Source organism: Python bivittatus, unplaced genomic scaffold (genome assembly GCF_059951505.1).
Source record: "Python bivittatus isolate LINGU-HERP-01145 unplaced genomic scaffold, Pbiv_v1 ctg000700_np1212, whole genome shotgun sequence".
In the NCBI taxonomy this organism is placed as follows: domain Eukaryota; kingdom Metazoa; phylum Chordata; class Lepidosauria; order Squamata; family Pythonidae; genus Python; species Python bivittatus.
Window position 1 is genome coordinate 26,063,812 of NW_028277098.1, and position 16,091 is coordinate 26,079,902.

Sequence of the window (16,091 nt, forward strand, 5' to 3'; positions counted from 1 at the left end):
GGGGGGGTCACTGTTGACAACAGTACATTATGACTAGGGTTGCATGTCACACTATGGCAAGCTAAAATGGAGCAGGGTAATTTGTGATTCCCCTTGTTGTGAAATCTAATCATTGTCTTCGCAAATTGTATGGATCAGGCCATCAGGTTAAGCCATATGGTTTGTTGTTTGGGAATAGGTGTTATGTGAACACAGCAACTGTGGGTTTTTGTTTTTTTTAATTTAGGTTTAGGATTTAGTGTGGGTACATGAATCTAACATAGAAGTAAATGTGAGGATGGTCTTTTTCAGTGGTATACAAGGAGAAGGCTATATATTTTTCTCTCCCTTGGAGGCTAGACCGCCACGGACATTACCATTATTTTGGCAGAAAGTTAGCTTAGTGGCTAAAAAAGATTTTCAAAGTTAAAAGGATTCAAATAGCTAAGGAGTCAATTATATTTCTACAGTTTTCCACATGCTGCAATTCAGCTTTTAACTTTCTTGTCCCTGTCCCTCTTCATTTGTTCAGTGATACATTAGAGATAAAGTACTTGAAATGAGACCTGAAGAAGAAACTACACTTCCCAGAATTCCTCCCCAAAGCTTCCTTTAACATGAATATGTTCCTCTCCTCTCCTCTCCTCTCCTCTCCTCTCCTCTCCTCTCCTCTCCTCTCCTCTCCTCCATTCTTTACGCAGGTTCTCTTTTGTCTCTTCACTACTACTAAGTTAGATAAACTGCATAGTACCGTATTTTTCCGACTATAAGACGATAGTTTTTTCTAAAATCCTTACCCTAAAAATTGAAGGGCATCTTATTCAAGGAAGTCAGCCTAGGAGAGAACCGCGCAGTTGCAAAACTGCCCATACTTTGTTTCTGCAAAGAGGCTTCCTCCTATTGCTAGCCTCCAATCACGAGTGAAATAGCTTGTCTCCCAAACAGACTTCCTCCAATCACGAGCCTTATGTAACTGACATCAGCTGATGCTGAACAAACCAATTAGAGGAAGGCTGTTTGCAGAGACAAATTATCAGCAGTTTCACTCGTGCTTGAATGTAATCAGTTATGCAAAAGAGCATGGAAATAGAGATGCAGAGAGACGGTTTGGATCTCCTCCCACCGAGTGTATCAGGTAAATGTTAACTAATTACTAAATAAAAATGTGTTCTGCACTATCTTTAAAATATTGATTTCTTAATTTTGGGTTGGAAAAGTGGGGGTCATCTTGTACATGGGGGTGTCTTATTGATGGAAAAATACGGTATCTATAGGCAAGCCATTTGTAAGGGAAGAATATATATTTGAAAAAGAGAAAAGTTGAGAACTGTTGATTTAAAATACTATCAGCTTGTCTACCCACAGTGCTTAACTGGCTTGTTCATCAGGTTTCAAAATGCCAGTAGAGATTCTGAAAACGACTTGAGGTGGCGTTAGATTTATCTCTTCCCAAATGGGTGAGAAGGAGACTGTATTCTCCAAAGTCACCTAGCTCATCAATCAGCTGTCTCAGATGCATTAATGGACAAAATTGGGACTGTTCTACTTGGAATTAAAGTGACCCCTATGGCACTGCATGCAGCACAAGAACAAGCATTACACCCTTAAATTTACAGAAGGCTTCCCAGTTTTCCTAACAAGCCCTGAAGGCATACATAGTTATTTAAAATGACTAGGGTAGACATTTTAAATGATACTGGATTTAATACTATACTTATTAGATTAGAACATGTACAGCATATTCTTTGGTGAATATGTATATATGGTACAGAGTATGTGGGATTAAAACATACCCAGATTAAAAACAGTCGTGAAACTTTTTATCGCTACCTGCCAGCCTAAACTTCCTCACAAAGTGGCTATGAGAATATTTATTTATTTATTAAATTTATATGCTGCCCATTTCCCCCAGAAGGTGACTCTGGGCAGTTCACAAGTAAAGTAAAACCCGAAAACAGTTAAAAATATAAATATCCATATTAATTTAGTTAAAAAGTCAAACTATATTACAAAAACTATATGCATAAAAAAGACTAAAAACATTCAAGATGATGGGGGAGGGGTAGAATCAATTACCCCACAAGCCAATTCCAATGGTGTGAGCCCCCATCTGGCCCCAGGCCATCTGGCATAGCCAAGATTTCACACTCTTCCTGAAGGCCATGAGAGTGGGGGCACAACGTACTTTGGTGGTAAGTTGTTCCACAGAGCGGGGGTTACAGCAGAAAAGGCCCTCTTCCCAGACCCCACCAGTCGAAATTCCTTGACTGGTGGGGTCCGCAACATGCCCCTTCTGCTGGACCAAGTGGGGCAGGCTGATATAACGGGGGCGAGACAGCTCCTCAGATAACCTGGTCCTGTGCCATAAAGGGCTTTAAAGGTAATAACCAACACCTTGAATTGGACCCGGAATATAGTGGTAGAGGGAGGATTATGAACATAAACTGACATGGAATACAAAGAACATAAATATTATTTATTGTGTTTTTACAGCTTACTGAGAAATCAGATTTCAACAATGACAGAACCTGCCTTTTCTTTAGATAACTTGTTTTTTGAAGGTCCAGGTAGAAAGCAAATGTAAGTTGAACAATATCAATAATTTAAAATATGGTGTCAAAGTTGGCAGCTGAGTAATTAGTGTAGTATTGGCTCAATACTGAGCCAATCATGCATGCTTTCTGTAGAATGAAATACCAATCTCCATTATATTAACTGAACATCTTTATTTAAAAATGGTTCTTTTAGAAATAATTGATACCTTTTACTTTTATCCTTTAGATTCTATAAGCTATAATAATACAACATTGAATATTTATTCCACAATAAATGATTTATTCTATGTTATATTCAATACTTTCTTGAGTTTAATTCTCTTACAAAATTAGTTCTGCTTCTAAAGCTTTTTTCAATGTGCAGTATAGGTTAGCTGTACAAACAGAAAACCCTGGGGTCTTTAGAATCATGGCTGCCCACCTGTAGGCTACTGCATAGCAAATTCATATTTAACTAAGTGCGTTGACAGAAGCCTTAAATGTTAAATATAACACTTTTTTAGTCAAGTGTAATATTAAAAGAGAAAATTTAGAAGTGACACAACAGTCAGTATGTTCTGTGGTTTGTCAGCAATTTGGTTGGAAACTCTTAAAGGTTTTTTTATTTGTGTCATACGCATATGTTCAAAACAGATATCTAGAAAATGAAGAGCCAACAAACTGGGATCTTGCACCTGTTCCATCTGTTTCTGAAATTCCACCTACTCAGGAGCTACAAATGTATTTTGCAAAATGTAACCAAAAAGGTAGGATTTGTGGTAGTATTAATATGGTAACATATGAAACTTAAAATAGAAAATAAAATTTAGTATTTTTGCTTTAGAGCTTTAGATTTCTCCTGAAATTCAAGGGAATTAAATCACGGCCAATATAGATGATATGTGATGATGCTTCTCTACATATATTGAATCTGTAACTCCATTTAATACCCCTATTTGCTATTTATCCTAGGAGGACACCTGCTATTGGCATCAGTGGTAATACCTTTCCTTAGACAAATACAGCTAGAAATGGGAAGAATTTTTATTAGAACCACAGCATAGAGATAATCTAGATCCTATACATTGCAGTCCCATTTTTTCCCTACAACTGCTATTTTCCCATCCCCCAATATTATTATTCATAATTATTGCCTATTCATTAATCATTATTATCTAGTTTGGCCCTAAATTTCAATGTCAACATTATGTAAAGTAACCCAATCTAAATGGCAAGTTTCACAAAATGTTTGTTCTACTTTACAACTTTTATTTTATTTATTTATTTTTGTATTTCTAAAATAAATCCATCCATAGGAATAATTACATTTTGCCTTTTTAGTCTCTGTGTGAATTATCAAAAGAAGGCATAAAACTGACCACACTTAGCACAGTATTTGAAATTTGTGGGCTGAAGATCATCACAGGTAGCAGTATAAAGTAAACAGGATCAATACATAAAGAAACCTATGCTAATTCAGACAGCAACAATATTTTTTTTTAATTGTGTGTTATAAATCTTGATACATCGTATTATTTCAGTACAGTGATATACACACACACAGAGTAATTAAAAATGATTGACATTCTGTTACTTAGATAACTTGGAGTATTAAAAGCAGAAGAGAAAAATATATTCTATCAATATTAATCACAATTTTGAGTATAAATATTGCAAGCATTAAAATTATGTGAGTTTTTCATTCAAAGTTGAGTATAACATTAAAAAACCCCCACTGTGACTCACATCAAAGTATTTGTTATATAATAAAGGTTTTGGTTCTAATCTAATTACTTAATATAAAAATCTCTATTGTATTGTTACTTGATACACGCACACATACACACATACATACCTGCACACATGTACACACACATGCACATACATACAGCTAGTCCTCGAGTTACAATGGCAATTGGGACTGGAATTTCCATCGCTAAGTGATGCGGTCATAAAACCTGATGTCATGTGACCTCATCACTTAGCGACGACAATCCTGGCACTCCTGTCATTAACCCAATCCCATCGGTCATTAGCTGAGGACTCACTCCGATCCAAGCCATTCCCAGTTTGGTCCCTCCCAGCCCCGAACCTCGGTTCTTCCAAGGTAAGGGACTATCTCCCCTTCAACTCCCCACAACTGCCTGTCCTCTCCCATCTCTGCCCTTTTGGCTGCCATGCACCCTGCTTTGCAGGGCAGCAAACAGCCTTAGAAGAAGAAGCCCCTGAGCCGCAGCACAAAGAGCCTGAGCTGCAGCACAAAGCTGCAGCCATCCCAGGAAGCCCCAGCCACCCCAGCCTGGCTGCACGAAGCCGTAGCTATCCTGGGAAGCTGCAGCCACACCAATTCAGCCCAACAGCACAGTGCAAAGCCCCAGCCACCCCAACCCAGCCCAGGCTACAGCTGCCCTTGCCACCCTACACTCTGAGGCCCCTGCCACCCTGTGCTCTGCTCCCCGAGCTCACCTTCACCATCTTCTTGCTCCTGCTGCCAACCAAGCATGCATGGCCTGGCCCTTTTTTGAGGTAGTTGCTGGTCACGTAAGGCCTTTTTCCCCAGGTTTCACAAGGAAACCACTGCAGTCAACCTTGGGAATAAAGCCTTGTGTAGCCAGCAACTGCCTCATGAAGGGCCAGGCTGGGTGTGCTTGATCAGCAATGGAAGCAAAAAGACAGTGAAGGTCAGCTGGAGATGACAGAGTGCAGGCGGCCAAAAGGGCTGAGATGGGCGGGGGATAGGCAGGTGGGGGAGGTTGAAGCACCCCTGCAAACATAAGTGCGGACAGGCTACCAAGCACCCAAATTTTGATCATGTGACCTGAGGGTGCTACAGTGGCTATAACTTCAGGCGTATGTACCATTCGTTCAGTGCCGCTATAACTTCAAACGGTCGCTATGAATGGTTGTAACTCAGGGACTTCCTGTATATATGCACATATACACATGCATACATACATACATACATACATACATATTAATGAAAGGAAAAAACAGATGAATGAAGCAAATTTAACAAGAATTAAAATACCAAAAAGTAGAAAAAGAAGGAAAAACTAAAATCATCATCATCATCATCATCATCATCTATTAAGTTTCTGACTTCCCCTCTTTTATGCATCTGCTAATTTGCAATATTGTAGACATTTAGGCCCCCTTAGAAGCCAAACTGTGATTATATTTCCCATGCTACATGATGTGTTGTATGTATGAGAACCATTCTACCTTAAATTTAGTTAAACTTCTAGTTGTGTGTATGTGTGTGTGTGTGTACTGTTAGTTTTGCCATTGCTGCATATTCTCCAAGTTCAAATTCCCAGTCAGATATTGTCAGAATTGTGTCTTTCTTCCAGTGTTGTACAAAATTTATTCTCACTGCTGTAAGCGTATATCTCAATAAATTATGATGTTTCTTATTTATTTTTTTCTGAGATTATACCTAGTAAGAAAAGTTGTGGTTTCATTTTGAATTTAAATTCCAACATTTTCTGCATTATAATACAGGTAGTCCTCACTTAATGACCCTAATTGGGACCAGAATTTCTGTTTCTAAGTGAAACAGTTTTTAGGCAGACCACGTGACTGCACTCACTTAGCGATAGCAGTTCCAGTAGTCTTGGGTGCACTCATTAGGCCAGGGCTGCACTGTTGTTAGGTGTTGTTAGTGTAGGCCAGGGCTGCACTCATGTTTCTCCTGCCCTGTGCAAACTGCCAGCTCTGTCCCATTGCCTCCTCCCCAGCTGGGCCTACAAGCTCCCTTTGGCAGACGAGGCTCCATTGCCCTGCGCTTAAACTCCTCCCACCACCTACCTCTCCCATCTCTGCCCTTTTGGTCACCCTACACTCTGCTGCTGCCTACCCCTGCCACTCCCTGCCCCACCAGCTGACCTTTGCTGTCTTTTTCCTCCCGCTGGTGACAAGGCATGCCCAGCCAAGGCAGCTGTTGACCTTTTGCTATGCCTTGCAAGGCCTTTGTGACAGCTGCCACCCCTGCCACCTGCACTCCACCCTGCACCCCTGCTGCCCTGCACTCTGCCACCCCTGCACCTCATCAGCAGTAGGAGGAAGAAGACAGCAAAGGTCAGCTGGGGGTGGTAGCAGGGGTGGTGGAGTGCAGGGCAGTGGAGGTGCAGAGCAGAGTGCAGGGTGGCCAAAAGGGCAGAAATGGGGGGAGATAGGCAAGTGGGGGTAGTTGAAGCACACACTGAGGTTGTAAATACAGGTGGACTGCCAAACACCCAAATTTTGATCATGTGACCATGGGGGTGCTGCAATGGCTGTAACTTTAAGGACTGGTCACAACTACCATTTCTTCAGCATCATTGTAACTGAACTGTTGCTGAACAAATGGCTGTTAAGTGAGGACTACCTGTATGTATGTCTTTCCAATACTTTTGGGGTTTTTTTACATGTCCACCACTATGTGATAAAATGTTCCTTCTGTTTCATGACATTTCCAATATTTATTACCGTATGATTGATAGAGCTGTATACCATCTGTAAAATATTTTGTACCAATTTTCTTTTAGGTTATAATTTGGTATGAATTTTAATAATACCACTAAAACTCTCATGTCTGTTGGTTTGTAACCTTCAATTGGGTGAAAAGGTGCGTCATAGGCCAACAATTTTTGAAGAAAGGTACCTCAAATGGGCTAACTTATAGAATGCCAGGACCCATTACTCCTGTGGGAATGAAATTTGGGGAAATTGTGGCCACTTCAGCAACGCCACTCTGCTTCTGCTTTTGATTAGCATCGCAACACTGCCACAGTCACATGATCCTCATTTCCAGTGCTCCCTGACAACTTCCCACAAGTCAATGGGGACGCCAGCAGGGAAACTCGCATCTCCTTTCCTGGGCCTCCCTGCGCTCACACACACACGCACACCCTCTAGCACCCTCCTTGCTGACCTTCCTGTGCTTGCACACACCCAATGCCCTCTTTCCCTGCATGCACCACAGCACCCTCCTCCGACAACTTGTATGTGGCTTGCCAGGGCCTCCCCCACCCCCATCCCTTGCCGTACCCCTGCACTCCTTACCTGGGACTTCCTCCGCTTCCCCCCCTGCAGAACCCCTGCAGCAAAGGTATGTGCACATCACACCAAGCCAAACTCAAGTTCAGAATATAAATATGATTTGCGATACAAGTGAGCGTGTGCGCCAGACAGAAAGGAAATGGCATTTGATGGCATATTCTACATATTTATAACAATGATTAAGAAGACAGAAATATTAAAATTGGAAAAATAATGTTTTAGCCTTCATGTTTTCAGTGCTCTACTCTAAACAGCAACTGTTTTTTCAGTCAGAGGAGCTGAAAAAGGTAAAAAGGGGTATGTGGATTAAGCCATTTCAGGAATTTGTAAAAATTAGCATGAATGATAAAAATAAGCAAGATAATATTCAGCAGTGGATTTCACTGAATTTAATGGAATTTATGGAAAAGTGGTTACAAGTTTATTAGATCATACAGACAGCATTTGTAGGAACATTGTATGAATTCTAGCAGTTTATTTCTGCTATTCAGGATTTAAACTTTAAGTATAATGAACATAGTTTTCAAATATGTCACTAATATTGTACCCCAAATCCTACATTCCAATCTGCAAATTTCATATATTTTTTCTTCATTGAACTGGTTAATATATATGCTTCTAATACTTTATACATTACTCAACAACTCTCTCTTTTGGAGGAATAAAGTAGGATTTTTTTTAAAAGTTCCAATTCCAATTTAATTAGAAACATTAGACAAATTACTACCTTTAGCTTTCTGGGTTTTTTTAATGTACACATTTAATTTTAATGCAAATGAATAAAGCTAGTAACATTTTAAAAACAATTTAACATACATATGTCTATCTGTGCATGGGTCCACACTTGCTATCTCAGTCTCTTCCTTTAACTTCAGTATTATATTTAAAGTTTTGCCTCATCAGATATTCTGGATTGTGAGGCCTTGATGAATTCAGATTATATACCTATACCACTTTGTACCTCTGTATGTACAATAGAAGAGGAAAATCAGATGTGCAGAAAAGCTGGATGTGAAATATTTTGGATATAATCCAAGAAAGCAGGAGAAGGGATAGTTATCAAAACTGCAAAACTATATCAATTTTAAAATTGAATTGTCATTTAGTTTACAAAGGTCAAATCCATTTTTCCATTAAAAAAATTCAAAATACACACAAAAAAGCTAATAATTTAAGCATACTCTTTATAATGATAAACAAGTAATTAAAAGCAATAGGGCCCCTAATTTCCATGATAACTCAATTGAAGGGAAGGGAAGGGAAAGGAAGGGAAGAAGTTGTCAGCCTTCTCAAGTAAACCAGACAGGAAACATGACTATATGAGCTAATTCTACTTTATTGTAAGGCTACATTAACAGAATCTTGCAAGTCTGAAAGTACAAATTTCCCATGTTTCCTATTTACCACCTGAATAGTTAGGGCGAGTTCTTCCTAAGTTTCTTTGGCTCTTACTCTGTTGTGGACTCTTTTCTCTTTTATCTGATTGTTCCCTAGGTGGCATCTCTTCTCCCACCCCCCAGCCTCTAAGGTCATCCTCACATTCCATCAGGGAGGGAGGGAGGGAGGGAGGAAGGAAACTCAATGGGGAAGCCAGCACGAAGTCGAAAATCACTCCCACTCCCACTGCTTTTTTGCCTGCCCATGGTAATTCTGTTTCTCTGTTTGGGTAAGGAAATATCTCTGAAATGATGACCCAGTGGGTCACGGGTTGTCTAGTGGATCCTAAAAGTGTTGGTGATCTTCAAGCCTTGCTCAATCTATACAAACAAGACCCAATATTCCTAAGAGCAAAACAGTTAAGTTTCCTAAGAGATTCACTGGAGAGTATGGGGGACACCATTTCAGGTTTCCTATTCACAGAAGCTGTTAAGTTGAATCCACAGTCCTCAGTCTTGTGTATCAACCTAGCCAGTATCTTTGTCAAAATGCAAAAGCCCAATGCTGCCATTAGAGACTGCAACAAAGCCTCAGAGCTCAATGTTGATGATGCACAAGCATACAAATGGAGAGGGAAAGCACATATGCTTCTGGGCCACTGGGAGGAGGCTGCTGAGAACCTTGCTTTAACCTGTATTTGGGACTACGATGAAGATATGAATACCTTGCTCAAGGAAGTACAACCCAAAACCCTGAAGATGATTGAACATCACAACAAATATAAACGAAAGCATACACTAAAGAAGAGCCGGAAGATCCAGGATACAGTAAACTGGATCAAAAGTATCTTGGAAGAACAAGAGAAGGCACAGAGTGAGGAAAATACTTGGCAGTGGATGACCTGAATTTTTTGGATGTATTTGGATTTTTTATGGCAATTATGGATCCAAGGATTATACTGGCATGGTTGGATGTGACCTGGAATTCAGACAATTTCTCCAAATACTGAGACAAGTTCACAAGTTTATGAAGGTCATTGGTCAAGTTGATTGAATGTTCAGACCATCCATAAATAAGTCTTTCATTAAATTAAAATTGTAGTGTGTGGCACCACATGATGTTTCCTTTGAATGACTATGAGTTGGCTAGTTCTTTCTGAAATTTGAACTGATGCTATTTGAAATAAATAATTTATCTTGGGCAATACATTAATTTTGATAATTGCAGTAGATCTTAACCAAGATAACTTTAAGTTCCTCCACCTTTCAAGGTCTCTTTTAATCTCTTGCCATAATTTATTATAGTTGTTTTGATATATTTCTTGATTGTTTCTTTGATATTTTGCTGAATAGGCTATCTGACAACCAGGTTCTTCTTGCAAAAAATTAATTTCTTGTTGAGTTAAAAATCTTGTAATAGCAATAATGATATTGAACATACAGAAAGTTGGCTGAATTTTCTAAGTAAAAATGTGGTTGACTATTTGTATTTCAAGGTGTTGTGTGAATCCAGGTGATTGATTAATTCAGTAAACCATGGTTCAGCTAACCAAGTGCTAGTATATTGTACAAACATGGACAATGTGCAAATGGATTGAATTATACATACCCAGAGAGAATTGTAAAGCATGATGAGCTAAAGCTCTTCCAGAATTGTTCCAGAGAGCTTTGGGGGATTAGTTGTGATATTGCCTATTATTATCATTCTTGTGGCAATACATAAATTTAATTGAATAAAATAAATATATGTTGATATGTTAAAATCATGCTATATGATACTTTTTTGGGGGGTGGGAATTAGTTCAGAAATGGTTTATTCTGAATGGAAGGTTCATATTATTTGCTCAAATGTATGAATTTCTTTTGAAAAGTGTCAGTCTATAAAAATAGAGGAGGAAAATTTTTTTATTTGAATTCCTGTATTTTAGATTTTTTAAAGATATTCTACTGTGGTGTTTTGAGATTTATATAGTGCAAAGTTTTTTATATTTTATAGAATATTGTACATGAGATATGCATGTAAGATATAAGAATGTTATCCATGTGAAAAATAAAAAAGAACAATGAGAACAATACAAGCTTTACTGAACTGACAGGCTAATGACAGGCATGATATTCTGCATTTTTTGGAAGACTGTTTACAAAGAGAATTGTAGTAAGTACAGCCTCAAATTGGGCAGGAAGATAAAAGCCATTTTTAGGGCAATAGCTTGGAATTAGATCCATTGTTCTCCATGACCTTGATTAGAACATAAGTAGAGCTTGTCAGCTGACTTATACAGCCCTTTAGAAAATAAAGTATTAATTAATTTTCCAGAAGAAGATTGTGATGAAAGTGCTTGCTCAACATTCAGGAAAAGGTACGATTGTAAGCCAATTTTAATAATTAATTATCAGACCCATATTAGTTTAGATATATTTGTCAAAACGTGAGTTTTTGATCTCTGAAATGGAAGTACTTAATTGGACTCCAGTTGTATTAATATTCTTTTAAATGTAAGAAAATCTGGGAACAATGTTTTAGTACAATAGTTGGATTTGCTTTAGGCAAAATGCCTTTTATAAGGATTTAAACACACAATTTAATTTATTATTTAGTTAAGAAACAACTGATTTGCCATCACTCTTCAATTTGCTCACAAGGACATAGTCCTGTGGCATCTCGCAGAATATAGATTTTGTAATCCAGTCCTTGTAGAAGTTAGTCATAAAATTCTTACTACTTTAATGGGATGCCATAACTCATTATCCCATTACTTCTCATCCTATTACTCTGGGATTAAAAAGTAATTTTTGCTGATTTGTTACAGCTCACTAGAGCTGTCCTTTTTCAGGAATTTGTTCTGAATGTCTAAGTAACTTGAAGCTATGTAGAGTTCATTTGAATGCCAACTTGATGAATGCTGATAATCAAAAAGAGATGCATCTAATTTTTGATTAAGTGTATAGCATTCATTGAATTTTTCCTTAATTACTGAGATATAAACAGTGAAAATGAAAACAAGAAAAGAGTAAGTTAGAAGTGATCAGTTTTTTCCTTCACAAAGGGAAAGGTTTTGCTACCTTCTGATTTCTTTTTCAATTCTTTGAAAACTTTGAAATACTGCAACCTGCAATACCCAAGTTATATAATTGTTCAGAAGCTCAGTACAAATGGTTTTGGATGTTATGCTGACCTGAAAAAAGCAGATATACAAGATGATCTGAGTAATACCTCCCAGTAAGAGAGCATACAGTACTTCTCTGTACTGCTAATGGACTATGTTCAGCTGAATAGTCAAAGTTATGCAAGTTGTTTTTAAGGTTTTTAAAAATTAGTTTCTGTAAACAGTGCAACAGACCAATAGTATATAATTGTCATATAAAGAGATGTGTGTGTTTTTGTATATTATTAAAAAAAAATCCTTTTATTCCTTACAGCTTATTTAAACCAGCCTGTTATACATATGCAGACAATGCCAGTGCAAAGATAGAAATGGATACATATTGCAATATTATTAACAGCAAAGAGATGAAAAAAGACTTGTGGAAAAATAATATGCAGATAGCCCAAAATTCAGATTTTAATTGTTTTTCTGCAAATAATATTTTTTCTGCTTCTGCAAATACAGAAGGAATTAAAAAAGCACCATCATTTCCATATATTTCAGAGACCTCTAGTATGGAAGGTAAATTACACTTTTTTTCTATACTTTTTTCCTACAAAAGGTACTTAAAATACAGCCTTCATGCAATAACTATGAATAATGTATGTTCATGAACAGAATCATAGATTCAGAAATATACAAGAGTTAAATCTGTTAGAGTAATGTAAAACAAGGGTTAGGGTTATGGCTATACTATTTATGTAAAAGACAAGCAAATTAGAAAAAGTGAATCACAAAAAGTATACATAAGCTAGATAAAACTGAAATAATTGTAATAGGGTACAAGAAAATGTCAGTCACATAGACTTTTGTATTCCACTATTTTAAGACCAAATAAAGGAATTGATGAAAGAAAAATATTTTTTGTACCTTCACATATTCCTTCCTCTTCTGCTCCCATTCCCATCAGTTTAATCTAGCTGTATAGAAATATTATATTCTGTAAAGAAATATTAAAGTAAATATAAAATATTCTGTAAAGAAATATTAAAGTACAGGTGGTCCTTGCTTAACAACCACTCATTCAGCAATTGTTCAAACTTACAACAGTGCTGAGCTGGTACTTACGACCGGCTCACAATTACGACGTCACAGATCACCATTTGCGACCTTCACTGCTGGCTTCTGGCAAGCAAAGTCAATGAGAAAGCTGGCAGAAGGTCGCAAATGGCGACCCATGACATTGTGCCTAACGATTGTGTGGGATTCACTTAACGACAGCAACGAGAAATGCTGGAACTTGTGACATCATGTGATTCTGGTCCCAATTGCTGTTGTTAACCGAGGGCTACCTGCATGACATTAAAAAAAAACCCTCTAACTGTGCAGTAAGTGAAGATCTGGGGTGCTTTCAAGTGCAGTGCTACCAATTCAAAGACATTTATCTTTTCTTTCTTAGAAGTTTACTTGGTAAGAAAAGAATATGGAAGAAATAGCGTGAAAACACAGAGGATTATAAAATCCTGTAAATCATGAAGGTTGATTACATCAGAAAAGTCTTGCTTAGAAGCACCCATCATATGCAATAGTTATAAAGATTAAGGTGTTGTAAGAGACCACTTGAATTGGAAAAGGAATATATTTTATTAATGCCTTCAAAGAAGCTTTTTACAAGCATTACCTTCCTTCTTCTAAACTATATTTGTGAATATGTTTGTTACACTGCATAAAGTATGGAATCATAGTTTGCAGATTTCAAATCAATACAGAACACTTGTCTTGCCAGATAACCTTTTTGGAAATTTTAGACGTCAAGCAAAGTTAGTCCAAAATATATATATTGTCTGGCAGTCCTTTCCAGTTCATGTACAAAAGTTGACTGAACTGGAAGTTAAAAGTTTCTCCAACATTGGAAATGGGACACTTTTTTATCATACCAGGAGACAGCTGACAAGTAACCTTTTCCTTCAATACTTCATTGCTGTTCCCAGCATTGGCTTCCTCTGCCACTTGCTTCAACCACCACACCAACATCTTTACATCATTGCCAATAGGATTACAGCCTGTCCTCAGTATGTCCTTTAACACAGCAAGCTGTAATAGAAAAGATAGTTACTATTTATAGAAATCAGTATATTAACACAAGGTATTGCCATTTTTCATGTTATAAATTATCAAGATTTATTCTAGCTTCTCCCAGTGATTTATTGCACAATCAAGTACAACTAGGTCAGAATTTAACCTATTTTGATTTTTATTCCTGCTGTTTAAATAAACATTGGCTAAGATCAAGTGTAATGTGTATGTGAATGAGAGAAAGAAAATTAAAATCAACATTTGTTTTGTTTTGTTACTAGTAACATCTAAAAAGGACTTAATGGTTTTGAGGCCTGTGACTGAAATCCGTATCCTTTTACAAGTTATAACATTTCTTGGATGTAAACAATAGTACTTTTAAAATCCAAAAAATAATCATGTGGCTGAGGAATTCCTATATATGGCTGCATAGTCTCAGGAAAGCTAATTGAGCAAACTCATTATACTTAGAGCCATGACCCACAACATTAATAATAAGCATCTCTATGTTATTTTATAGATTGAGGTATTATTGTATGGCTTTAGTGGGCCACTAACATAGCAGGGCCATTGGATTATTCTACCCATATAATGAATAATGTTTAAGCTTGGCAAGTTAATCAGTATTTTTATAAATATTTATTACAGATTTTTCCCAAGATATCCGTTTTCTTCTTTCAGTTTTCTCCTGCTTTTCTCCTTTGTTTCAAGACCTATTTTATGAAATGCAGAGCAAATGGGGAAAATTAGAAGGTCTTTATTCTTACGTTTAGATGAAATTATATCCGTACTTCACTAAGGTGTCTCACTCCTTAATATGAGTTTTAAGCCATTCAGTTTAGAAATATTTTCAAAGAGTTCCCTTATTTTAATTATATTCAGTCCAAGGCTTTGGATGATGTAAGTATGAGCTAATTTTAATAATGCTGGTATTAAACTATCCTTACATTCTTTGGAATGTGCAAAGTAGTATCTTTGTTGTCAATTTCATAGACATAATTCATTATCATATTACCATAACTCCAATTTATTTATTGATACATGATTTTACTTATCACTGATTTCCTGGGACTCAAGGCAGTTTACAGTAACTACAGCAAAAACTAAAACACAATAAATAATTTAAAAAACTCAGAGGTAGCCCTTCCATCCTCAGCACCCAAGTGCCCTGCAGAATAGTAAAATCTTAAGCACATTCTTCAAAGGCAGGAGGTTAGGATCATTCTTTATTTCAGGAGGCAAAGTATCATAGAGTGTGAGGCATCCACTGAGAAGAAGCATCATCAGGTCACACATCACTTCCCATTAGGTGGGAACCCTCAGCATCCCCTCCCTCAAAAGAGTGTGTAATATGGGCCGAATCTTGCCAGGAAAGATGGCCCTATAAGAATCCAGGAATCAAGTATGTAGGGCTTTAAAGATGATAACAAGCCTGGAAGTAAAATGGTAACCAATGCAGTGACTGCAGCATTGATGTCATATTGCTGAATCTATAATCCAGTTAGCAGATGGGCTATCATGTTTTTGACCAGTTATAGTTTCTGGTTTATCTTCAAAAGTAACCCATATAGATCGCATTATTTTGGTCTCACCTTTCTAATTCAGAAAGGCTCTCAAATGACACACCTACCAAACTTGGACAAAATGCCCCTGACCATTGCCCCCACTCACTGCTTCATCAGGGACTGCACTTCCAGGAGGAATTTCAAGTCACACACCTGTTTTTTTAGGGGAAGTGTAATCCTATTCTGAGTCAGTTGCAACCAGTAATAAGCCAGATCTATCAGCAACAAACAACAGCTTCATGCTGCAGGGATTTAATCTGAGGTGGTTTAAACCCATTCAAGCCCTAACAGCTTCCAGACATCAGGCCAGGATTTCAACTGCATCTCCAGTCTGGCCTGGAGTGTTATACAATTGAGTAACATCTGCAGATGATGACACTTTACTCCAAACCAATAGGTGACCTCACACAGCAATTTCAAGTAGATATTATATAG

At 37.5% G+C, this 16,091-nt stretch overlaps 1 protein-coding gene and 1 pseudogene across 1 annotated transcript in view; both read left to right on the plus strand.

Annotated features, from left to right (window-relative positions):
* The first annotated feature begins 2,497 nt into the window (after nucleotides 1-2,497).
* Nucleotides 2,498-16,091, plus strand: part of HFM1 (helicase for meiosis 1) — an 84,522-nt gene continuing 70,928 nt past the window's right edge. Inside the window, exons 1-6 of the mRNA XM_088153365.1 lie at nucleotides 2,498-2,559; nucleotides 3,168-3,295; nucleotides 11,199-11,289; nucleotides 12,350-12,597; nucleotides 14,373-14,420; nucleotides 14,921-14,991. Coding sequence (XP_088009491.1) covers nucleotides 2,498-2,559; nucleotides 3,168-3,295; nucleotides 11,199-11,289; nucleotides 12,350-12,597; nucleotides 14,373-14,420; nucleotides 14,921-14,991 — 648 coding nt within the window. The remainder of the gene's footprint in view (nucleotides 2,560-3,167; nucleotides 3,296-11,198; nucleotides 11,290-12,349; nucleotides 12,598-14,372; nucleotides 14,421-14,920; nucleotides 14,992-16,091) is intronic.
* LOC112542081 (hsc70-interacting protein-like) lies at nucleotides 9,242-9,983 on the plus strand (annotated as a pseudogene).